The following is a 27,216-nucleotide window of genomic DNA, read 5'->3' on the forward strand; positions in this document are numbered from 1 at the left end:
GAATCGTACCTTTAGAAAAAATAAATGAAGTAAAAGCTCTAACATCAATAAAATAAAACACTGAAAACATTAATTTTTTTCAATAATTCCATAAAATTGATTTTAATTTAATGTCACTACAGCTGTTTCGGCAGAGTGCCTTACTCAAGTGATGAATTTGCACTTTAAAGTCTCTAACTGAATAGATTGAGGAGCTGTTTGTTTTGTTGATTATTCAGAATTATATCTGTATTTTTTAATTTGTTGATTTCCATAGATTCTAATAAAGATAGTGTAAGGCCTTTATTTTGAATATGAAGAATTTGAAACTCTTCATTAAAGGAATGATTATAATCTAAAAGGTGAAGTGGGTACGTAGAATCTGTTGTTCTATTAAGTATTGAAAGCCCTTTTGTGTTCTACTATATGTTTGTCAACAGTTCTGCCAGTCTGACCGATGTAAGTTTTTGGACAATCACCACATATCAGTTTGTATACACCACTCTGTAATTGCTTTTTTGGCTCTTATTGTTCTTAATGTATTTGCCTAAGTTATTTTTTTCTGATAGAAGGTGTTATTCCTTTCGTTTTTATGTATTTGGCTATTTTTGTTGATATCTTGCCTGTATATATGTGATAGGGTGGAAGGTACTGGGTTTTTTTGCGGGTCCCACCAAGATACTGGGGTTTTCTGTGGTTTCTAACATTCGTACTGTCCTCTCTGTGTCAGGTTGTTTTCCTAGCGCGTTTGTCATTATTGGTCTGATGACTGTTATGTTGCAAATTCTGCCTTTCATTCCTTTTTCGATATTTTTATTTCCCCATATTGTTTCATTCAGGCAACCTGCGTCTCTGTTCCAGTGCCGGTTTAACCTAACTTCGGGCCCTGGGCGCTGGTTCCCTTCATTGCTATTCGTTACAACACATGACAAGCAAAAAAACATATTTTAAAAAATGCATAAAGACAAAAATTAGATCACTTTTTTTCTTGACTTGGCATTCGCAAACTGCCATATAATATTATCACAATTCAGTTTCTCCAGTTCTTACAATAGTGATAATGCGTCTAGGTTTTCTTGAGCCTTTGACCTTAAATATGTTTTTATTCTTTTTAAAGCCGAAAAAGACCGCTCGCCTGATGCATTAGAAATTGGTATCGTCAAATAAATTTGCAGTAAAGTTAAAATATTGGAAAAAGTTGCATTTACATCCTGTATGACACCAAATGTTTCATAAATTTTATGATGTTTATTCAAATTTTGGCATAACGTTACAAAATGGGTAATTTCATTTCATTATACAAGTTCTCTTTGGTTTCATCAACATCGTTTTTATGTTTCTCGCATAAAATATTAATTGACGTCTTGACTTCTTCTTTATCTCTAGATTAAAGAAACATCTAAAAGCTGATGTTACATCCTTGTAGCATTCAATTCGCAATTCTGAAAACAGCGACTAATTTTCTAGACTCTAGATTTTCTGCGACAGCGATTTTTTTGTCGCTGCGACTACAAATCGCAAGTGGAGTGCTAGCCTTAGAGGCCACTGTATAATGCCAAATTGCAATTTTTGTAATCGCTTTACTTTTGAATGTTTGAAAACGTGTGTACCTATTGTTTGGGTATTGGCATTTTCGAGAATAATCTATTCTTTATATATAAATAATTAGATTTATGTAATTATAATCTATTTTTGTCTTTCGTTTAACTATTTTAAAAGGACTTATTTTGTTCCTATTTTAAAAGAACTTATTTTAAAGCCGAAAAGTGAGATAAATTATTATTTAAGCTCCACAATTTAAAATGAAATATTAGAAACTAAAAAAACTCCGTTTGTGTGATTATTTTGGATACAATTCGAGACATGGCCATTGATTAATAACCTACACAGTTTTTACCCACTAGCTGGGTAGCTTTTAATCAATGACATAGCGAAATCTGACAACTTTCTGTAGTTTTTGGAAAAGGGCCCCGCCACAAACACTGAAACGGGGCCCCTGTGGGGCTAGGCTACGTCACTGTGTATAGGCGTGAAGAGATGTAACTGTTAGAATATACAATATAAAAAGTAGCTATTGCTCTATGGTTGCCACTTTATGTATTTGACAGTATTGATAATTGAAGTAATGTAATGTCAATGTCAAGAAAACATAATGTCAGTTATACAAGTCATGTTCAAGTAAAATGTTTTCCTATTGTCATGTAATTAAGAATAAATTCTTAATCGTTGATGGTCATTTAGTTAGCTAGTTAGCTCACCTAACTCATTTTATAACAGGTTACGGGCCCAATTCACGTGAACTGTGAACAGGTGAAAAAATATGGCGACCAGCAATAACGATTATAAAATTCAAGTCGATAAACTTGAGGGTCCTGAAGACTGGGCAAAATGGAAATGGCACGTTTCGATGTTATTACGAGCGTATGCACTTGAAGACATTGTGAACGGTACGTGTAAGTGTCCCGAGGTTGCCGGAAATTCAACTTCATTGGAAGTAGAGAAGCATCAACAATGGTTAAAAGACGATGCAAAAGCGGCAAGTTTGTTAGCAGGTACGCTAGGAAAAACTGTTTCCGAGCTGGTGTTGACATGTACTCATGCTAGTGAAATATGGGACAAACTACGTGCGCGATTTGAACGTAGCAGTACGCAACGGTTAAATATGTTAATTGAAGCCTTTTTTAGAGTCCATCGTGATGAAAAAGAAGATATTAGCACACATGTTGCGAAGTTGCAGAAACTGTTTGTAGATTTGAATGATGAATTGCTGAAGCATGATGAAAATGTTTTATCCGAAAGAATGTTAAATGGTCGGATCTTATCAACTTTGGGTAAGGACTTTGATAATTTCAAAGATTTGTGGGACACGATACCATCGAAGAATCAAACTTTGAATTTATTGATTGAGAAATTGTGTGCCATTGAATTACGTGACCAAAGTACCACAGAATCTTTTGCGTTTGTTGCACGCAATAGCCCGACAGAAAAATACAAACAGAGCCAAAGTACAGCTACTACAAAGTCAAAGAAAAATGTACATCGTGCAAAAGAAAAATTTTCTTGTCACAGATGCAAGAAATTAGGCCATTGGGCGAGAGAGTGTCCATTGAAAAAATCTGCTGAGAATTTAGATGAGAATGAAAGTATTGATGCTGCTTTTTTGTCTGTTGTTTTAAGTGCATCATCTAACAATTGTGTTGAAGCTGGGAAATGGTATTGTGACAGTGGAGCCACAAATCATATCACTACAGATAAGCAATATTTCTCATCTTATACAGAGTTTGATGAACCTGAAAAGATATCACTTGGTAAGAAGGATGTATGTATGTTAGCCCATGGAAAAGGAACGGTGAAAATTCAAAGGCATCTGAATAATAAATGGAAATATGCTGAATTGAATAATGTTTTTTATGTTCCTGAAGCAAGTGCTCATTTGTTTTCTGTGAAAGCTGCTGCACAAAGGGGTTTCGTTACAGTACTCGACGAAAAAAGTGTAAATCTACATAATAAAATTACTCTTAAATCTGTAATGACTGGGTACTTCAGTAATGGCCTGTATGTACTTGATATACGTGTTGTGAAACCGACCAATCCCATTCAAGCAAATTTAGTAGAGTCAACAGATATGTTACAAGTGTATCATGAAAGATTTGGTCATCAGCATAAGCAACACGTAAAGAAGGTCTTGAAGAAAATGACTATAGACATTGATGGGTGCAAAGAAAGCTTTTGCGATGGATGTGCAATTGGAAAAATGCATAGATTGCCATTTAAAACTAGGATCAATCGGCCACAAGTCACTGGTGAACAGATCCATGCAGATGTGAATGGACCCATGTCTATAGAATCACTGGGAAAAGCACGTTATTACGTATGTTTTAAAGATGACTTTAGTAAGTTTCGAAAAGTTTTCTTTATGAAACACAAAAGTGAGGTATGTACCTTCTTAGAAAAATTTTTAAATGAAGCAAACGCAAATGGCCATGTAGTAAAGCAACTGAGATGTGATGGAGGGAGAGAGTTTGACAATAGAAAGGTATCTGAACTTCTTGCGAGTAGAGGTATAGAGCATTGTATCACTCCACCCTATACACCTCAGCAGAATGGTGTTGCTGAAAGGGAAAACCGTACCATTGTAGAGTGTGCTCGTTCCATGTTAAACCCATGCAAGTTGTCCAAAGAATTTTGGGCAGAAGCATGTAATACTGCAGTGTATCTTCTGAATCACACAGGAAAATCATCAATTGAGAATAAAAGTCCCTATGAATTGTGGTATGGAAAGCCAGTTGGGAGTTTGAAACATTTAAGAATATTTGGCACTGAATGTTATGTTCACGTAAACAAAAATTTTCGCAGTAAATTTGATGACAAGGCGATACATGGTTATTTAGTTGGTTACGTGAATGACAGGGATGGTTTTAGAATATGGATTCCATCTGAAAGAAGAATCGTATCGAGCCACGACGTACGATTTAAACCTGAGGTTACATGCAATTTGCGAATTTCTGAAGTTAAAGCTAAACCAGTGAACCAGAATCAGTCGGAATGTTTTAGTGTAAATGAAAACTCCGAAGAAGGGAAAAGTGGTATCAATGAAATTGTGGAATCTAAGAATATGGAAAGTGTAGAAAGAAGCGATGGTGTTGAAGAATTTAGGCGTTACCCTACGCGTTTTAGAAATAAACCAAAATTGTATAATGATTTTGTTTTAGGGTCTAATGTTTAGCTTATCTACTTTTCATATTGAGGGAGAGTGTTAGAATATACAATATAAAAAGTAGCTATTGCTCTATGGTTGCCACTTTATGTATTTGACAGTATTGATAATTTTAGTAATGTAATGTCAATGTCAAGAAAACATAATGTCAGTTATACAAGTCATGTTCAAGTAAAATGTTTTCCTATTGTCATGTAATTAAGAATAAATTCTTAATCTTTGATGGTCATTTAGTTAGCTAGTTAGCTCACCTAACTCATTTTATAACAGTAACAATAGAAAAAAGGCGTTTGCAGTGTATTGGCGTATCTGCGTATGAGATTTTTTTCGGAGAATATGTAAATTATTTAGCGACTTTATTTTTTTATAATTAAAAGGAACGGGCCCCTCTGGGGCCTCGGCCCCTGGGCGCCCCCCGCCCAAAGTGCCCAGTGGATAAACCGGCACTGAGTTTGCTCTATTCACTTGATCTTCCACTTCAGTTTCAAGCTTTTCCTAGCTAGATAGTGGATTGGATAGTGTGATGCATCGTCTCCATAGCAGATTATTTTAAGTTGTTTTTCTCCAATTTGGTATCCTTTTTGAGTTCTTATTTTTGTATTATTTTTTCCATGATCAGGTTAAACAATAGAGGACTCAGGGAATTACTCTGCCTTATCCCATTACCAGCTTCAATTGGGTCAGTTAGGTCTTCTTCTACTTTTACTTTTATTGTGTTGTTCTGGTAGATGTTTTCGATCGTTTTAATTATTCCTAGAGGTCCCTCTCTCGAGTATAATAAATGGATAACGTCCTTTAATGTGACCCTGTCAAATGCTTTCTTAAGGTCCACGAAACAAAAATATGCTGGTTTGTTGTATTCCAACGATTTCTCTTGAACTTGACTCATAATAAATATAGCGTCGGTGCATGATCTTCCCGACCTAAAACCTTGTTGTTCTTCTGCTAATGTTATAATTTCTTTCAGTGTGTTTGTTATCATTATGGTTGTTAATTTTAATGTTGTTTAATAAATTAATTCCTCTGCAATTCTCCGGGTCCGATTTGTCGGCCTTTTCGAAGAGAGGTATTAGGATGCTTGCTCCCCATTCTTGTGGTATTCTGTTTTGATATATTTATACATAATATTATTCGGATTAGTTTTAATAGTCCTCTCCTAGGGATTTTCTATTTTTTCATTGATGGCTCATTATCGTCACCTTTAGCAAATAGAGATCGAAAGTAGTCTGCTCATGTTTTCTTCTGAATGTATTTTTAGTTTTTATTAGTTCGTTCATCTCTTTTCTTTTTTCTATAATAACTTATCTGTCCCATTCTAATCACTATCAACGAGTCAGAAATAGCTGTTTATAGTTATCTTCTACCTTTTATACCTTTTTGTTTTCAAGTCATTCTAGTCTCTATAGATATACTTACACTAAAAAAAAATTAAAAATATATTTTAGCTAACATACCTTTTTATCATTGGCTAGAAATTTTCCTAGCGGATCATGGATTTTAACAGGCTTTTTTGGTTGCATGGAATCCATGTCATGCGCTCTGATACTCATGTAAGGATCAGGAGGAGTTTCTATGGGATCTGGAATGCTTATTCCACAGCGGTTTAGAAAAGTTCTGGTAAATCTGTCGCAATTTGTGATTTTAAATACTCTACCATAAAATTCAATTTCCCTACCGATATTAAAGTCTATTATATCATAAAAGTTATCATCCATCGGTGGAGGGAAACGAATTCGCTGTCGACTGATTAAAGTTCCTATAATATACATAAAATATGACTTAAAATAAAGTTGACTGGTACTTCAGACATATTATGCAATATTTGTTGTACAGTATACACGATGGCGATACGATAATTACCTAAGCAAAGCACGCTGGGTTAAATGTAACGAACTAAAAGGCAACCATGTTCAAAAATAAATCACCACTTTTCCAAAATTTTCGTTTTTCTTTTGTAGGCTAAGTACTTATCGGACCGCCCTCGTACATACCTACATAATTATACGTCGAATCTTAGCACTACAGCAGAACTATTTTTTTTTTACAATTTCTAGATCTAACAAACGTGAAAAAAACAATGTTGTTGAGAACGCTTTACCAGGATACCAATTTACTTTATGGATGTCTCTTGTCCTCAACCGTCCACAACATGAGAACCAAACTTCTCATTGATTGATGAAGTATAAAGACTCTGATTAATAAATCTTCGTCGCAGCAAGGTGCAATTCGATGTTTGAAGAAATAGTAGACGGCGATTTTATGCTTATGGAGGAAAAAGCCAGAACAAAATTTGCTGAGCTAGAAGACCACCCAAACCGGATCCTGCAAGAGATATTAAGGTATGATGTGTACCATAGATGGAAACACAGGAGACCCAAACAGCAAATATTAGTAAATATATAATAAAGGCTAGATAATCGAAGCTCTATCAAAAGAAGACAACTTGCTCACCTTTGGCATCTCCTTATATTTACTAATGTTGATTTTTATACGTTTCAGACATCCCTCAAAAAAATATACAAAAAACTTAAAAACGGCTTCAGCCACTAAGCAAATCAATAAAATATTAACAATAGGCGAAAGCCACAAAAAAAATATTAGTAACAAAACCCAAAAAACGGGCATGAGGGGTCCACATCCTCGAGCGCCGAGTCACCGAACTGGACATAGCCCAGAGCGGGGACTCGGCGGCCGAGCAAGCAAAACAGATCGAAGATAAGTCACTAGAGATAGCGGGAATAGAGCGCCTCACGCTGGCCTGCATTGATCGGAGTAGGATTTCATATGGGAGTCCGTGTACCCAAGACTCCCATATGATAAGCACTTTGCTGATTGAGAGCCCCTATAGCGCATCAGAGTGCTATCGGGGGGTAAGTGGATGGTCTGGAGCATTGAGGCGGGGTGGAGTGATTTCTGCTTACGGGAGTTAATCCTCCTTGCCCCAATGAATTGTATCACCCTAATGTCATTCTCTAGGGGTGAGCAAGTCTCTCAGGCTGGGTTAAATCACTATGCTTGCTTGCTTGCTAGACGGCGATTTTAACTACACTGAGCGGCACAAAAAATGGCCATCCCACAAAATGGGTAATTTATGATGTCGTGAATTTTCTAAATCAGTTGTCCGATTTAAGTGATTTTTTCAACATTTTATAGCCTTATTCTTTAACAATGTCGCTGTAATAAAATTATTGCTAGACAGGTAAATGATCATTGTATACCGGGTGTACCAATCAAACTGTGTTTTATTCTCAACGTTCACCACACCCTGTGTAATATTCTAGCATTTATAAAATATTGAAATTAAAACCCAATTATAGCCACAGGTTTTCTTAACATTCTGTTTTTTGATTCATTCGCTTATGTTGGATAATAAAAAAGTTAGGTACTTTAACAACTAGCCATGTTTTTCATTAATACAGGGTGTTTCTAAATAAGTGCGACAAACTTTAAGGGGCAAATCTGCATAAAAAAATAATGGCCGTTTGCTTTATAAACACATGTCGGCAAATGCTTCGTTTCCGGGATACTGGATGTTGAATTATTTTCTTACAAACTGACGATTTATTTATTGCTCTAAAACCGGTTGAGATATGTAAATGAAATTTGGTAGGTTTTAAGATACAGTTATTGCACATTTTTTGACATGCAATTAAGGATTTTATATTCTCCATCGGCGCGCATACGGGTAATATGACGGGTAATATTACCCGCATAGAATAATAAACAGGATGTTAAGAAAACCTGCGGCTATAGTTGGGTTTTAATTACAATATTTTATAAATGCTAGAATATTCTACAGGGTGTGGTGAACTTTGAGAATAAAACACAGTTTGATTGGTACACCCGGTATACAATGATCATTTACCTGTCTAGCAATAATTTTATTACAGCAATATTTTTAAAGAATAAGGCTATAAAATGTTAAAAAAAATCACTTAAATCGGACAACAGATTTAGAAAATTCACGACATCAAAATTACCCATCTTGTGGGGTGGCTATTTTTTGTGCCGCTCAGTGTACATATTTTAGTTTAAATTTTTTGTTTAATTTAAAATTAATGTAAAAGATGAGTGAGTACCTTGGGTAATTCCACTATTTTCTACGCGTGGTTCTACAACTTGTATTGTTCCGTCTTCCAAAAACAAGTAAATCTTTACTTTTCTAATTAGAAATGGGGATCCTTTGACTTCTTGTAAGGTTTCTTGAAAAAATGCATCAAAACATAAAATCTGAAATATAGCTTTGAGTTAAATTTTCACAGTAAATACGGCATGCGGCAATATAAACAGTACTGAAATGCGTATGCCTTAAATTTGTATGTGTCATGAGCCGAAACGTACGTGGTTTCCGAACGTAGTTATAACTATAACGTATGTAAATGTTGTGTTAACGTTAGATGAACAGGATGGTAATACTCAGTTATGCAGAAAAAAAGTTTATCGTGGAGTACTATTTTCGGTAATACGGGAAAGTCGCGAAAACGATCCAAGCTTAAAATCAACAATGGTTTCAGCAGGACGGGGCAACCTGTCACGCGACCACGGAGTCTCTTCGAATACTGAGCGATCCTTTTTGGGAGATAACCACTCATTGAGGTTATAAACAGAAACATTTAATAACCTTCGTAAATTAATACGTGTACCTACTTGCAGAACGAGTTATTTTCAAATAATAATAATCAATGTCAAAAATATTAAATTAAGATTTATGTTATCAAGCTCTCTCTCTCTCTCTCTATCTCTCTCTCTCTTCTCTTCTCTTCTCTTCTCTTCATAAACCATTTTCCATCTACTCTTGAATGTAGCTCTCTCCCAATTGCTTCCATTTTTTTATATCTTACGCCAACCTAATCCACTGTTTGCCTTCCACTGCTCATATGTCATCTACCCATCTCATTTGAAGTCTTCCCATGCTTCTTGTCGTCCTCCCTGGTCTCCATTCTAGGATTCTCCGTGTCCACCTCTTATCATTATATCTGGCTATCAAAGAAATAGTAATATTACAAAAGAAAAGCCAAGAGAAATTAACTTCTTTAATCAACACAAAACATATATACTCAAGCAACTGTAGGAAATACAGAAATACATTTACGATTGTACGGAAATATCTAAAATTACGAAGGTGACTAAGGTAGCAAATCAAGGAGAGGGGACTTTAGTTGAACGCGTTGATACAAAGAGTGGAGGTCCATTTAAAATGCATTGTGAACTAAATCAGTGGTTTTGCGACATTGCCAGATAAAATCGTCGAATAGTTGTTACATTACTACATTATATTGTTACTTACATTTAAAAATTTTTAATAAACATGAATATTACAGGTGCCGTGAAAGATAGGACATTAAGTGCACAATCCTGTGAAATTATAAACAATGTTTTAAAATTTATGCAGGAGGACGCAGAAGGAAATGTCACTGTAAAAATGGTAACAAATAAAAAACCGAAAATCCTTTGAAATTCCGATTGATCTGACAACGTCGCGTGGCCAAAGTTTTCGATCGGTCTGCGATTTCAGATATTTCTGTCGACTTGTACTTTTGTTTTAACTTACTTTTTTGTCGAAAGCTATCCAACCGGGTATTTCTATGGTTTCTCCACGTGGATAAATCGATGGATATTTATCAGACAAAGGACCGAACATATTGGGTTTAACTTTTTCGGTCAGTGCTCGGTTGCCTTTGCCAATAAAATCAAATTTAGGATCTCTATTAAATTTTGTTCTGCCAATCTAAAACAAAATTAATGTATTGAGTTAAATTAATATACAGGGTGAGTGGGGTGGGGAGGAACACGCCAAACTTTAAGGCTGTATAATATACGTAAAAATAATCAAAAATAACTCATATGTTGTTATTCGATTTTCATTTGTTTCCGAGATATGGGGTGTTAAAATTTTTCTTACAAACTGACGATTTATCTATTGCTCTAAAACCGGTTGAGGTGTGCAAATGAAATTTGGTGGGTTTTAAGACATAGTTATTGCGCATATTTTGACACACAATTAAGAATTTTATATTCAACATTGGCGCAAAAAAAATAGTACGCCACTGAGGTATTTCAAATAAAAAATTATTTTTGAATTCCCTGTTCAATTTCTGACAAACCATCTATCTTCATAATTGTTCATACGACGCTTCGTTTTCATGCAAAAAATAAAATCTCTTAACGCTTACAAAGTATTCGAAATAAGTTTCTACACATTCATAATATAGAAACTTCGTCTAAAACTTTGTAAGCGTTAAGATGTTTTATTTTTTGCATGAAAACTAAGCATCGCATGAAAAAAGAATGTGTGTGTACTTTGTACGCACGTAAGAAGTTACATATACTTGTCCGGATTTGAACAGGGGACCTTTCGATCCCTAGGCGAATGCTCTACCGATCAGCTACCACCGTTTTTGTATTCAGTCGATCATTTCTCGGACATAATTACAATCACGGTGACAGATACATTAATTGAAAATAAACATTTTCAATAATACTTATTAGGAGGAAGACAAATCCACAGACATAAAAATTATAATAAATATATTTACTAAAAACACTAATACTATATTCTTTTCACGCACACCTTATTTGCGCTACATAACTTAAAAGATGTAGCGACTAATACCATACTGTCGGTGTGCGCATGCGCCAGGGAATGTAAAAATTCACCCTCGTGCCTAAAGAAGTATAACTTCAAAAAAAGGGAAGATAGATTTTTTCTCACAAATAGAACGAGGAATTCAAAAAGATTTTTAATTTGAAATATTTCAGTGGCATACCATTTTTATCTTTAAACAATTTCAAACTATTATCCGTACGCGCGCCAATTAATTATCTCAAAACATGCGCAATAACTATGTCTTAAAACCCACCAAATTTCATTTGCACACCTCAAGCGGTTTTAGAGCAATAAATAAATCGTCAATCGTCAGTTTGTAATAAAAATTTTAACACCCCGTATCTCGGAAACAAATGAAAATAGAATAACAACATATATGAATTATTTTTGATTATTTTTACGTATATTATACAGTCTTAAAGTTTGGCGCGTTTCTCCCCACTCACCCTGTAGAACCAAAATAGCTTAAAAAGATAACACTTTGCCGCACTTCGACCTATAGAGATCGTTTGTGCATATGTTATAGTCAAAGCCCGAATTTAAGGCACTCCTAGGATTGACTAGGCAATCCTCAGCTCTGACTAACGGTCTTAGTCAAAGCTCGAAATAAATTACAGTTTCGGCCTTTGACTAGTCAAACCTAGGAGAGACTAAGTTGGTCAGGCAAAGGTCGAAATTAAATTTTATGAAATCGACTTTATTAACTAGTAAAACCCTGATCAGCTATTAAAATGTCGTAATTTGTTCATCATCATCCAGCCCGTCCACTGCTGGACATAGGCCTCCCTCATTTTTGACCATTGTGCTCTATTTTGAGCACTTTTGAAAAGTGGCACTTTTCATCCAATTTCTAGACATTTTCTTGAGATCGTCAGTCCAACGAGTAGGTGGTCTTCCTCTACTTCTTTTGTCTAATCTCGGCCTCCACCCAAGTAATCTCTTCGTCCACTTTGTCGTCTCTTCAAGTAATCTCTTCGTCTGTAATTTGTTAGATTAGGTTTAATAAAACGTCATTTTTTAATTTTAAGTTTATTATTTTTATATTGTCGTAATTAAAATAAAAAAAATCGTGTTTACTCTCACATGTTGAGGCATTGTGGCATTTAGAGTTGCACAATACGTTAGACCTTTTACACTTACATAATTTTAAAGAGCATTTCTAATTGCAGTAGCATTTTATAAAGCCTTTTCCTCCAAATTTAGGATCTTTTATATGAACGAATTTCTCTTAGAGACAGCTTGACGTCAACGTCTGGAACATATTCGAAATTAAGAAAATTCTCTTTGCATTTAGACCGGGCAGTATCGTCGCCCCCGCTAGCGCAATTATTCCGATTCGATTTTTTTGCACAAACTTACTCAAAAAGAGGTCCTTATAACATATCCATAGGGTGCCGGGCGGTGCCGTGGTCGAAAAATTTTTTAAACAATTTTTTTTAAACAAATTCACAAAAATAATTTTTTTATTTCCAACAATTTTTTTTAGATAATTTGGTCATTCTGAGCAAAAAAGGTCTCCTGTCATTTTTCTCTAAAATTGGCTGTTGTCGAGTTATACGCGATTAAAAATTTAAAAAATGCGAAAATGGCCATTTGCAAGGCTTCATAACTCGATTAAAAATGATTATTATGAAATTCAAAAAGTGACAAAATCAAGATTCAAATACCTTCTTCAACGTCCTGAAGAGATTTTTGTCACTATTTTATTACAAAGCTGTTATTTTTAGTTATTAACAATTAGCGGTATAGTCCAACTGTATCGTCGCCCCCGTTAGCGGAACTATTTCGATTCGATTTTTTTGCACAAACTTACTCAAAAAGAGGTTTTTATAACATATCCACAGGGTGCTGGGCGATGCCGTGGTCGAAAAATTTTTTAAACAAATTCACAAAAATAATTTTTTCATTTCCGACAATTTTTTTTTAGATAATTTGGGTCATTGTGTGTAAAAAAGGTCTCTGGTCATTTTTCTCTAAACTTGATTGTTGTCGAGTTATACGCGATTAAAAATTTTGAAAAATGCGAAAATGGCCATTTTCAAGGCTTCATAACTCGATTAAAAATTATTATTATGAAATTCAAAAAGTGATAAAAACAAAATTCAAATATCTTCTTCAACGTCTTGAAGATATTTTTGGCATTATTTTATTACAAAGCTGCTATTTTTAGTTATTAACAATTAGCGGTATAGTCCAACTGTATCGTCGCCCCCGTTAACGGAACTATTTCGATTAGATTTTTTTGCACAAACTTACTCAAAAATAGTTCCTTATACCATATCCACAGAGTGCCGGCCGGTGGTCGAAAAATTGTTTAAACAATTTTTTTAAACAAATTCACAAAAATAATTTTTTCATTTCCAACAATTTTTTTTAGATAATTTTGGTCATTCTGAGCAAAAAAGGTATCTTGTAGTTTTCGTCTCAAATTGATTGTTGTCGAGTTATACGCGATTTAAAATTTGAAAAATGCGAGAATGGCCATTTTCAAGGGTTAGTAACTCGATTAAAAATTATTATTAAGAAAGTCAGAAAGTGACCACATCAAAGTTTAAAACTTTGTTTTGTTTATTTATTTTTTTTGCGAATGTTATTCAATTTTTCATTAACTATCGCCAAGTTAAATGCATAATATTTTATAATAGAATCAATCATGGCAATTATTCTAATAATTCATCCGCTTCAACAATTAAACATAACATAATTTTAATAACAAATAAGTAAATGAAACATTTTTTAACAAATAAAATAGTCATATTAATCGAGTTATTAAACCTTAAAAATGGCCTGTTTAGCATTTTTCAAATATTTAATCGCGTATAACTCGACAACAGTCAATTTTAGAGAATAATGACAAGAGACCTTTTTTGCTCAGAATGACCCAAATTATCTAAAAAAAATTATTGGAAATAAAAAAATTATTTTTGTGAATTTGTTTAAAAAAAATTGTTTAAAAAATTTTTCGACCACGGCACCGCCCGGCACCCTATGGATATGTTATAAGGACCTATTTTTGAGTAAGTTTGTGCAAAAAAATCTAATCGAAATAGTTCCGTTAACGGGGGCGACGATACAGTTGGACTATAGCGCTAATTGTTAATAACTAAAAATAACAGCTTTGCAATAAATTAATGACAAAAATCTCTTCATAACGCTGAAGAAGGTATTTGAGTCTTGATTTTGTCACTTTTTGAATTTCATAATAATCATTTTTGATGGAGTTATGAACCCTTGAAAATGGCCATTTTCGCATTTTTCAAATTTTTAATCGCGTATAACTCGACAACAGTCAATTTTAGAGAAAAATGACAAGAGACCTTTTTTACTCAGGATGACCCAAATTATCTAACAAAAAATTGTTGGAAATAAAAAAATTACTTTTGTGAATTTGTTTAAAAAAATTTTCGACCACGGCACCGCCCGGCACCCTGTGGATATGTTATAAGGACCTCTTTTTGAGTAAGTTTGTGCAAAAAAATCGAATCGGAATAATTGCGCTAGCGCGGGCGACGATACTACCCGGTCTAATTCTCTTATTTGATTTCTTGAAAAAAGTATGTTTATTGTTCCGTATTTCGTACCAACTCTATATAAACCGTCAACCGTTTTATCTTGTATGATACCCAAAATATTTTGCACATCTCCTTGGGCTCGGTCCAAGCTGGGGATAGGTACGCTTACACAGACAGAAAAGATTAAAATAAATAAAGGAAAGGCGATTGAAGGTCTTCATGCCCAGGCCAGTGCTATGAAACAAATAAGTGAAAAAAATTCCTCCAATTTCGATCGGAAAAACTGTAACAATACCTATCCCCAGCTTTGATAGAACCAAAGAAGATGCTCGAAATATTTTGTGTATCATTCAAGATAAAACAATTGACGATTTATATAGAGTTGGTACGAAATATGCAACAATACACACACTTTCTTCAAGAAATCAAATAAGAGAATGCAAAGAGAATTTTCTTAATTTTGAAGATGTTCCAGACGTTAAGCTGTCTCTAAGAGAAATTAGTACAAAAGATTCTAAATTTCGAAGACAAGGTTTTATAAAATGCTACTGCAATTAGAAATGCTCTTTAAAATTATGTAAGTGTAAAAGGTCTAACGTATTGTGCAACTCTAAATGATATAATACCTGAACATGTAAAAGTAAACACGATTTTTTTTATTTTAATTACGACAATATAAAAATAATAAACATTAAAGTTAAAAAATGACATTTTATTAAACCTAATCTAACAAATTACGACATTTTAATAGCTGATCGGGGTTTGACTAGTCAAACCCCGATTTCATAAAATTAAATTTCGACTTTTACCTGACCAACTTAGTCTCTCCTAGGTTTGACTAGTCAAAGTCCGAAACTGTAACTTTATTTCGGGGTTTGACTAAGACCGTAAGTCAGACCTGATGATTGCCTAGTTAGTCAAACCTAGGAGTGCCTGAAATTCGGGCTTTGACTATAACATATACATTAATCGAGTTCAACTCTAGTATGTCAATACTTCTGAATTTGCCCATTTTTTGAGATGATATCTCAGAGAGCAGTGACCAGTGAGACGGACAGTGGACATTTTGATATCTTTTTTACTCATTTCGAGAAGGCAGTTTGTTGCAATAGGCAACACATTTGATACGTCTTTTGGCTTGCCTTTGTCCTGGTATGTTAGACCAATGTTGTCGTAGTTAATTGAGTTACCATGTTCAGAGTTCCTCTCTGATGTGGCTTTTCGATAGTTCACAGAAAAGTTCTGGACCTTGGAATGGGTTATTAGCCCCTTATGTTGCGAGGCTGTCGGCTTCCTCATTTTCTGCAATTCCCTTGTGACCTGGCACCTACATCAAAGTTAATTTCTTGCATTCCTCCAGCTTCTTGAGGGATTGTTAGATTGTTTACAGCAGTGGCGGCTCGTGATTTTTACAATAGGGGAGGCTATACCTAACTGTAAAATATCTAGACAAATGTGCACTAGCAAAAAAATGCGCCAAAAAATGTAATTTAAGGCCCCATTTTTGACCATTTTTTATTTACATTTCATAATATCATCCTAATTCATAATTTTCATGATATCATATCATTTTAAAAATAGTTAGTCTAATTGTAAAAGTTTAATACCAAAGTTTGTGTCGTTTATTTGTTAACAATTCCATCTATTTGTAAATAGATACCTATGCATATCAAAATAAATACAGATTTGAAGTTTTGCCGTCCATACATAATGAAGCTTCAAATTTTTTAAGATACTCAACTGAATTTTTTTAATTCTAAACGCGGCCTACTGCGAATTCAAAAACACGATAAATTACCGATATTTTGCTTTGAGTTAGAGATATCGGAAAAAGTTTTTTGAGCAAGTTGTTCCAAATATCATTATAACCCCACATACCAAATTTCATAACAAAATTCTCACTTTTAGATTTTTCATTATTTTTAGTCAGGACCCTAAAATTCGTTGTCCCGAGACGTACGTAACTACGCAACGGAGCCGAGAAGCTACTCTGCCTCCCTTGGTATATCTCCGGGCAGCGTGTGATGGCACCGTAGATGCCACTGTTACTCCTTAAACGCCTGCTGCGCTGCACAGAGCATTAGCAACGGAGACTGCTGGGCTTCTCGGCTCCATTCATGAATCTCGAAATAACCCAGGGTCCTGCCTAAAATAATATTTAATAAAACTGAGACGCGATCATGCGTTCTAATGCTAATGCTCCGTACGTTTGGATAATTAGTGATAATATGGAATTTACACGTTGTATAATAGTGAGACTGCTTGTTGTTTTCGCGATTCATGATAAACAAAACAGTGTAGAGTGTGTAAAAAATTTATGGGGAGGCTGTGCCTCCCTTGCCTCCTCTGACGAGCCGCCACTGGTTTACAGTCCTAAATCAAGCTATATAGGAATAAGGGACAATGTGGACTCCCTTGCAATAAACGACCAAAATATTGCTATCATAAAATTAGACACCTTGGATCGATTACAACAGTAATATGATTGAAATGACGTACGAAATTGTCTACAAATTATTATGGTAGGGGAGCAAAGTATGCTAAATTTGCAGTCACTCGACCATTATGGGGACCTATTGGGTTGTGATTATTAGGTCCCAAAACCAAAAAAAGTAAAATTTTCCATTTTAGTGGGAACTTTCCATTTTTTAATTCAACTTTTCCAATTCCAACAATCGTTTTTTCCGAGTATAGCGCCATCTATCCATAATTCGGAAAAATATCTCGAATAAAAGTTGCTTATTTTTACGTAAAGAATCCAAATCTGCAATAAAAATTTGGGGGTCCCATTTAAGATTTTAAAGTAACCACTTACCCCACCTCCGTGGGGGGTCGTGTTTGGTACCATTCGATAGATTTTTCAAAAACATTTTGAAAGTGTATTTTGCAGTTTTTCGATCTGATGTTTATTTTGCGAAATATCGCGGGGTTTGTATTTAAAATTTTAAATTTACCCCCACCCCTCTGCGTGGGGGTCATGTTTAGTACCATTCGATAGATTTTTAAAAATATTGAAGACCTATTTTTTAGTTTTTCGATCTGACGTTCATTTAGCGAAATATTCGCTTTTTTGTGAAACTTTTTGACTCACCCATTTCCTAACGCCCCGCTTAAATCGTCAGATTTTTGAAATATACACTCTTTTGCATGTACCTACTTAACTTACCTTATCTTAATCTGACAATTTCGAGTATTTTGAGGATCGATTTTTTTTCGGGCCCCCTTAACGAACTTCCGTGTGTTAAGAGCCAATATATGGTAGAGGTACATCTGCAGGGTACCATGTTTCTCGCCATATGATAATCTGACGCGCTCGAGTAACTGCAAAAATCCCCGCTTGGGCTCCCCTACCATTAGACGAAAAATTAATTCTTTATTAGTAACATTTTGATATTTTATATTTTATTTTGATATTTCCGGCTGGATTACATTTTTAAATACAGTTCTAAAAATGGACCAGGTACATTGAAACTATGCATTTCAACGAGTGATAAAACTATTATTCATTCTATGGACATTCGAGTGAAAAGACGAATAAAATATACTTACATTTGGATTAAAGGTGTAACCTGGTAAAAACGGTAATTCTGGACATCTATACATTTTTCTATATTTATATAAACTTAAAAAATATTATAAATTCCTCTACCCCAAGGGAGAATGTCTTCACTTGTAAAAGAGTTGTACCTTGTCAAATCATTTAGACGTTACCATGGTTTCCTGATTTGTCAATATTGAATGGAGAAACACATCAAATATATTATAGTCTGGGCTGATTATCGGAGAATAGGACATTTTTGGGAAAAGTTATTTACCAGCAATTTTATTGCTGAAATCGAATCTTATGATTGTATATATTAATAATATAGATATGCAAAGTCCGCAGATAGTGTGCTACTTTTTTTATAAACAAAATGGCGCTTGAAAATTGTGTTTTTTTCAATTTTTGCTCTATAACTCCAAAGATTTTAACTTTAGACCAAAAACACCCAAATAAAAATTCACCGCAATTAAATTCTGCATAGAGACGTGTTTTTTCCGGTTTACTTCGACGAAAACTTTCCCTGAAAAAGCGGGTTTTTCCAACAAAATTTTTAATTTTCAACTAAACTTTTAGATAAGTAGTTGTTAATCAATAATTAAATAACTTGGTAACGTAAAATCCCTTTTCGTATATATTATAATTCCAGAAGCCAATGGAAATTAAATGAACACTTTAGCAACAATTGAAATGTTAATTAAAAATTTACGGTGGCTATAATAACGACAATAATTATGATGCATAAGAATAACTATGATTTTTTCATAAAAAGACACTATACCTATCTAATGTACTTTACAGAATTGAAATTGGACTATTTAAGCGGCCTCAGGAATATTTTAAATTTATAAACAATTTTTTGGCTTATAAACAAATAGAATATCTCGGGAAATATTAAACTAAATTAAATTGTGAAAACGGTATTCGAAAGACAGCGGCAGGACGCTTCTTTTAAAGAAAAAACTTTTAATTATGACGAGTAGTTCCTGAGATACAACCGGTCAAAGTTGACCGAAATTTACGGCAAAGATATAAACAATAGGACCATAATTTTCAAACCATCACCTTTTTATTTTTATCCTCTTTCTCCACACCAATTTTCATATCTTTAAAGTCCTCATAACATATATTATTATAATAAAAACTATCGATAAGTGTGAAAATTGCCAAAAATAGCAAAATTCCAATCAAAAATTAGGTTGGAGAAAATGTAACCCTCAAAGTTCAAAATCGATATACGTTAAAAAAATGCATTTTCTCGGCTTCTCATGGAGCAATTTCCTTCATTCTTTTTTTGTTCCCAAGTAACTCGAGTAGAGCCATCGAACTAACGCATTATTAAATGTCAAACTTGCTTTTCTTTTGTTATAATAAATTAATTTATTTATTATAACACAATATTTTAATTTGTTTAAATAAAAATTGTTTAAATAATTATACAGCTTTCAAATGAGAATATTTATGTTTTTAACTTTAATAGGTACACTTGTAGTAAGTTTATCTAAAAAAAAGCCTACAACTGGAAAAAATATGTAATTTTCTGTTCTTATAAATAAATTAATCTATTATAACAAAACAAAAGCAAGTTTGACATTTAATAATGCGTTAGTTCGATGGCTCTACTCGAGTTATTAGGGAACAAAAAAAGAATGACGGAAATTGCTCCATGGGAAGCCGAGAAAATGCATTTTGTTAACGTATACCGATTTTGAACTTTGAGGGTTACATTTTCTTCAACCTAATTTTTGATTGGAATTTTGCTATTTTTGGCAATTTTCACACGTATTATCGATAGTTTTTATTATAATAATATATGTTATGAGGATTTTAAAGATATGAAAATTGGTGTGGAGAAAGAGGACAAAAATAAAAAGGTGATGGTTTGAAAATTATGATCCTATTATTTATATCTTTGCCGTAAATTCCGGTCAATTTTGACCGGTTGTATCTCAGGAACCACTCGTCATAATTAAACGTTTTTCCTTTTATAAGAAGCATCCTGCCACTGTCTTTTGAATGCCGTTTTCACAATTTAATTTAGTTTAATATTTCCCGAGATACTCTATTTGTTTATAAACCAAAAAATTGTTTATAATTTTAAAATATTCCTGAGGCCGCTTAAATAGTCCAATTTCAATTCTGTAAAGTGCATTAGATAGGTATAGTGTCTTTTTATGAAAAAATTATAGTTATTCTTATGCATCATAATTATTGTCGTTATTATAGCGACCGTAAATTTTTAATTAACATTTTAATTGTTGCTAAACTGTTCATTCAATTTCCCTAGACTTCTGGAATTATAATATATATGGAAAGGGCTTTGACGTTACCAAGTTATTTAATTATTGATTAACAACTACTTATCTAAAAGTTTAGTTGAAAATTAAAGATTTTGTTGGAAAACCCCGCTTTTTCCGGGGAAAGTTTTCGTCGAAGTAAATCGGAAAAAACACGTCCCTATGCAGAATTGAATTACGGTGAATTTTTATTTGGGTGTTTTTGGTCGAAAGTTAAAATCTTTGAAGTTATAGAGCAAAAATTGAAAAAAACACGATTTTCGGGCGCCATTTTGTTTATAAAAAAAGTAGCACACTATCTGCGGACTTTGCATACCTATATTATTAATATATAGGATCTTATAATTCGATTCCAGCAATAAAATTGCTGGTAAATAACTTTTCCTTGTATTTTGCTAATTAGCCCAGAGTATTAGTCCAAGTAATGAAGCTTAAAATAGGAACAAACCTCGCAATTTTTACAGAATGGATAGATTTGCTTGAAAATTTGAGAATAAGTAGTGGATAGTCCAAGGATCAAAATCTATATGATACCGAAAGGCGCTTTTACCATGGGGGTGGTTGCCACCCTATCTCGGTGGTGGTTGCCACCCTATCTCGTGGGTGGAAATTTTTTATTATATTTTGACCGCAAAAGTTGGTAAAAACATTCATTCTAAGCAAAAAACGTTCTATACATTTTTTTTTGATAAAATTAATAGTTATCGATTTATTCGCGATCGAAAGTGTTAGTTTTATATCGAAAAAATCAATGTTTTTAATCAGTTTTCTGCTAATACTTAAAAAGTTTTCGTTTTATCAAAACAACTTTGCTTAACAAAAATGTACCTTTTGAAAAAATAAACAAAACTTTTTTTTCTAATTTTCTTTAAGACCAATAGTAATCGAGCTATACTTTATTAAATGGTAGCTCTTTTTCGTCAAATGCTAAATATTGTAGTTTCAAAGTCAAAAGACGGGAAAACTATGTATTTTTCGAGGATAACTTGTTTAAACTAATTTAAAGTATTTAAAAATATCTATCTTCAGAAATAAAAAAGTCTCTAGCTCAAAAATTAAGTGACTTATAATGAAAAGAATGTCAGTCCCTATTTTTTTCAGCGAAGAAGTGATCCGACACAACCTCCTAATCACCACCCTAATTTAAATTAGTCATTCACCTTATTTGGTCTTCTTTATTTGGGTATTATTAATATTTTCTTGAATAATGAGACCATTACACAAGTTGAGGACTTCAAGTATCTAGGATCAACAATGAATGGGCAAGGAAATATAGAACCAGAAATAAACAGCAGGGTAATGAGTGCAACAAAATTATACTATGCACTAAATAAAAGTTTTATTAGGAAGATAGAAGTAAGCCTGAAAACAAAAATGAAAGTATTTCAAACCGTATACGAGCCGGTGCTACTCTACGGTAGTGAAACGTGGACAGTGAACGACAACATCCGTAGTAAAATCCAAGCATGCGAAATGCGATATTTACGTGCGGTATCCGGGGTGACCAGACGTGATCGTATAAGAAATGAAGACATACGTGAAAGGTGCGGTGTTGGAAGGACCTTAGACAGACTTGAAACGAAACAGTTATCGTGGTTCGGACATATGGCGAGAATGAGTGAAGCTAGAACTGTAAAGAGGGTATGGAAAGCGGCATCTGACAACAAACGAAGAAGAGGCAGGCCAGCAAGAACGTGGAATGCAAATATTGGAAAGGCTTGCGGAAAAAGAAATATTGGGTGGAGAGAAGCAGAAAGACTAGCTACCGACCGAAAGGCATGGAGACGTCTCATTTCTCCACTTATCTCGACACCGTAAGGTACAAGAGGACGGCTTAAGTAAGTAAGTAAGTAAGTAATATTTTCTAGAAGTTTGACCGGCTTAGAATGATTAGTTTTTAAAAAAATGGACTTAAAAGCGAATAACGAATTTTTGTAGTTACGTAAAAAGTGCCCTTTTCTTCAGAATAAAAAGATTAGCATCAGAGATACGAAAAAATATTTAAACATGAAATTGTAGCTTATTTAATTTCCAAGAAGATAGTTTGCCAAAAATTATTCTATAGCAAAAATTGAGTGAGCTATTGACAATTAAAACTTGTAATAACATGTGTAACGAGGTCGTTGCGTTGTCGATGCTCCAGGTAACTACCAGTCGAAGAAAAAGAGTTCGCTTTTTAAAACATTTTTATTTGGGATCAAAATATACAGAAGACAAGATAATTAACCTTAATTAATCGTTAAGTTCGTTAATAAAATATATTTTTTGCACGATTGATCATTTTTGACTGTTTACCGTGACAGATTTTACGTCAGTAGGTGACATTTACTAGTAACTCGACGGTAAGTAATCCAACTCGACGGTAAGTACTCCAACTCGACGGTAAGTAATTCACTTACCGTCGAGTTAAAAAATCTCTTAATTTTAATTTATTTTTTTAAAGAATAAAGAAAACTAATGAATTATTTATTAATATTGAAACTTATGGTACAATTTGTTAAATTGTTTAATGAAATCCCACTTGTTTGGGCTGTGGTTTTACTTCTAACAGAAACTCCTGCAGAATCGCATACATTAGTAGTATCCAACATTTTTTCTCTTCAAATACGCGATCAAAGTTGAAAACTTGGAAATATCAATGCCATCATAAATAAAAACGGTGGATTTAATCATTGAATATTCTGCCCAGAGGCTTCCAGGTGCTTTCAACTGCATATGTCTTTGAACGAAATATGCCAATAGAGTCTTTTCTTCGATTCTTAAATTCTTGGCTTCGCACCATTTTTTAAAACTTTGGTAGGTATTTTGATAATGGATTTTGGATTTTTCAGGAATAATTGCGGAACACCCTTCTTCCCAAGCCCGTTCAATTTCTTCAAATTCACTTTCGCTCATATTTTAATTTATAATAATCAAAATTGTACTTAAAATTATTGACAACTAAATAAAAACTCAATTCTCCATTGTTGTTATGCACCCTAGTTACTATCTAACAACCAAAGTATCTATCTTGATAAAATGAATGAAACTAGTCAATATGACGAAAATGTTTAATTTTATAATTTATAATGGTATCAATCGTGCAAAAAACGTTATAAGCATGTCGAACGTTAAGGGTAACCGATCTCAGACAATAATTGGAGTCGTCGATCCTCTCCTCCTCCAAACAATTGTCTTCGATCGGTATAAAACCCTTACCGTTCTCCATACTTAATATACTATATAATTTTTACGCATCGAGCTTACTGTTCCGGCCGATGCCGATGTGACGATCTTTATGTACATGAATGAATGATTTTGACGATCGCGCGAAATAGGAATTGCTTTTATTAATACGACAGGAATGTATAAGGAAAGGGGAGAAAGGAGATCCCGTTCACCTCGCCGGATTGAAAAGACATATAAAGCATATACGATCACCGCTCATATAAGGATAGATAAAAGGATAGGTAAGAAGAAAACTGTTGGATTCGCTCAGCTCGCCAAAACGACAGCGGAAAATAATCGGGAAATACTACCTACATAAACTCACCTCTTGTACCTCGCTGTTGTTTATTATTCTTCGATCAACGCTCCAAGAATAATAATCAACTAGGCTTTTCGATCCGATTTTTATATCGTTCGAAACAGTACAAAAACGTGTTTTACTTAATTCATTGGCGTACTCTAGACGATAAAATTATATTATCGTCACACATGCAAAAACCACATTTACCAACCCTTTCAAAGTCACCTCTTTTTGTGACAGGACATTAAAAGGATTTAATATTAACAGCCTCATAGACCTTGTAAAAACCTACAAAATTCTTTTTTACCAAACTCTCTAAGACGAAAAATGAAAAAGTTACGGTTAAAGAATCAATATATATTTTTTTGCAAGAAAAAGGAGAAATCCAATTGGAAGCGTAATAATGTAAGTTAGCGGTGTTTTTAGTCATTAGTTTTATTTTTATTCTAACTTATTTATGTATTATTAATAGATTCTGGAAGTTTGACTGGCTTAGAATGATTAGTTTTTAAAAAACTGGAGTTAAAAACAAATAACGAATTTTTGTAGTTTGGTAAAAATGCCATTTTTTTCAAAATAGAAAGATTAGCATAAGAGATGCGAAAAAATGTTTAAATATGAAATTGTAGGTTATTTATTTTCCAAGAACTTGGTTTGAAAGAATCTTCTCTACAGCAAAAATTGAGTGAATCGTAAATGAGTACCTATAATATCGAAAAACATTGATTTTTTCGATATAAAACTAACCCTTTCGATAGCGAATAAATCGAAAACTGTTGATTTTATCAATAAAATGTATAGAACCTTTTTTTGCTTAGAATGAATGTTTTTATCAACTTTTGCGGTCAAAATATAATAAAAAATATCCACCCCCGAGATGGGGCAGCAACCACCCCCATGGTAAAAGCGCCTTTCGTCATCATATAGATTTTGTTCCTTGGACTATCAACTACTTATTCTCAAATTTTCAAGCAAATCGATCCTTTCTGTAAACATTGCGAGGTGAAAAGCTTCGGTTCCTGTACTATATGCTAAAACCAAAGATATGCAATTAATTGAAATTATGACATTACCAGGAAAAAATTAGGGGAGCCAGTTCCGGCGATAACGGGCCGCTTATATTCACGGACAGATAGACGGACGGACAGCCAGTCATGAAACTGGAAGTATACAGGGTGAGTCATGAGGAACTGTACATACTCCTACCTCGGATGGAGGCCCCTATGGGGAATAACAAATGACCATTAAAAAGTGTCTGCTCCCATTGTTTAATAATATACAGGGCGAGTTTCGCATTTTGACAGAAATTTGTATTCGTCATAATTTTTGAACAGTCAGATCGATGTGTCTCTTATTTTGGTCAATCGTTACACTATTACCACCTAATCAACTGATTTATTCAAACTAGAAAAAAATCAGGTCCGGCTTTAAAAAAATTAGTTCGTTTGGGCCTTAGAAAAAATTTCACCCTGTATACGCTTTTTGAAAACTCTAATATGAATTTTACAAATTAGACAAGTAGGCAATTAAAATGGCATATTTATTTTTTTCCGCACACGATTGCTTAATTTTTTATAAAAAAATCAAATTTGACTATGAATTAAAAGTTTGGTAAAGTGAACCATAGATTTAACAAAATTAACTTTTATTACCAAAATTAATTTTTTTTGAACAAATATTTCATTTATGTTACCACCCAACTACCCAACATCAACTGATTTATTCAAACTAGAAAAAAATCAGGCCCAGATTTAAAAAATAAGTTCGTTTTGGTCTTAAAAAAAATTTCACCCTGTATACGCTTTTTGAAAACTCTAATACGAATTTTACAAATTAGACGAATAGGCAATTAAAATGGCGTATTTATTTTTTCCCCACACGATTACTTAATTTTTTATTAAAAAAATCAAATTTGACTATGAATAATTAAAAGTTTGGTAAAGTGAACCATAGATTTAAAAAAACTTACTTTTATTACAAAAATGAATTTTTTTTGAGCAAATATTTAATTTCTGTTACCACCCAATCAACTGGTTTATTCAAACTTGAAAAAAATCAGGCCCGAAGTTAAAAAAATAGTTCGTTTGGGTCTTAGAAAAAATTTCACCCTGTATACGTTTTTTAGAAACTCTAATATGAATTTTACAAATAAAACAAATAGACAATTAAAATGGCATACTTTTTTCCCCACACGATTACTTAATTTTTTATTAAAAAATCAAATTTGACTATGCATAAAAAGTTTGGCAAAGTTTTTGCATAGATTTAAAAAAATTAACTCTTTTTACAAAAATTAATTTACAAAAACAACGTTTTTCTTAAAATTAAAAGTTTTAACATTTTTTTTTCTATGACACGTCTAGATCTAAAACTCCCCATAACACTTCTTTTGGACTTTATAGTTTAACATTCATAGACGTGATCAAATAGATAAATTTTAAATTTTTTCACTTAATTTTTGCGATTTAACTTTGCAATTCACGAATCTGCACCTTTTATTTTTAAAAATTCATAACTTTTACGAGAAGAAGACTGAAAGTCTACAACAATTTTCATAGTCTTCACAATGGTAAGAGATATGTGCTGTAAAAATTTCAGAAAAAAAATATTAAAATGGAACAGAGTTGTAGCGAGTTAAACCGTGATTTCATTTTTTTTTTCATTTTTAGGTTAAAATTCCGATTTTGACAAATTTGTTTTTTTAATAAAAAATTAAGTAATCGTGTGCGGAAAAAAATAAATATGCCATTTTAATTGCCTACTTGTCTGATTTGTAAAATTCATATTAGAGTTTTCAAAAAGCGTATACAGGGTGAAATTTTTTCTAAGACCAAAACGAACTAATTTTTTAAATCCGGGCCTGATTTTTTTCTAGTTTGAATAAACCAGTTGATTGGATGGTAACATAAATTAAATATTTGTTAAAAAAAATAATTTTTGTAATGAAAGTTAATTTTTTTAAATCTATGGTTCACTTTACCAAACTTTTAATTCATAGTCAAATTTGATTTCTTTATAAAAAATTAAGGAATCGTGTGCGGAAAAAAATAAATAT

At 33.2% G+C, this 27,216-nt stretch overlaps 1 protein-coding gene across 2 annotated transcripts in view; it reads right to left on the reverse strand.

Moving 5' to 3' along the window:
- Window positions 1–27,216, reverse strand: part of LOC114349352 (EF-hand domain-containing family member C2-like) — a 187,007-nt gene that overhangs the window by 42,643 nt on the left and 117,148 nt on the right. The window contains exons 1-4 of one of the 2 annotated variants that reach the window (XM_028299697.1): window positions 18,365–18,515; window positions 10,248–10,424; window positions 8,776–8,926; window positions 6,151–6,452 (exon numbers count right to left, since the gene is read on the reverse strand). In XM_028299697.1, coding sequence (XP_028155498.1) covers window positions 6,151–6,452; window positions 8,776–8,926; window positions 10,248–10,424; window positions 18,365–18,418 — 684 coding nt within the window. In that variant the 5' untranslated portion in view covers window positions 18,419–18,515. Of the gene's footprint in view, window positions 1–6,150; window positions 6,453–8,775; window positions 8,927–10,247; window positions 10,425–18,364; window positions 18,516–27,216 lie in introns of those variants that run through there. The other variant, XM_028299698.2, reaches the window with a different exon arrangement.

The sequence above is a fragment of the Diabrotica virgifera genome, chromosome 4, assembly GCF_917563875.1.
Source record: "Diabrotica virgifera virgifera chromosome 4, PGI_DIABVI_V3a".
NCBI classification, from domain to species: Eukaryota; Metazoa; Arthropoda; class Insecta; order Coleoptera; family Chrysomelidae; genus Diabrotica; species Diabrotica virgifera.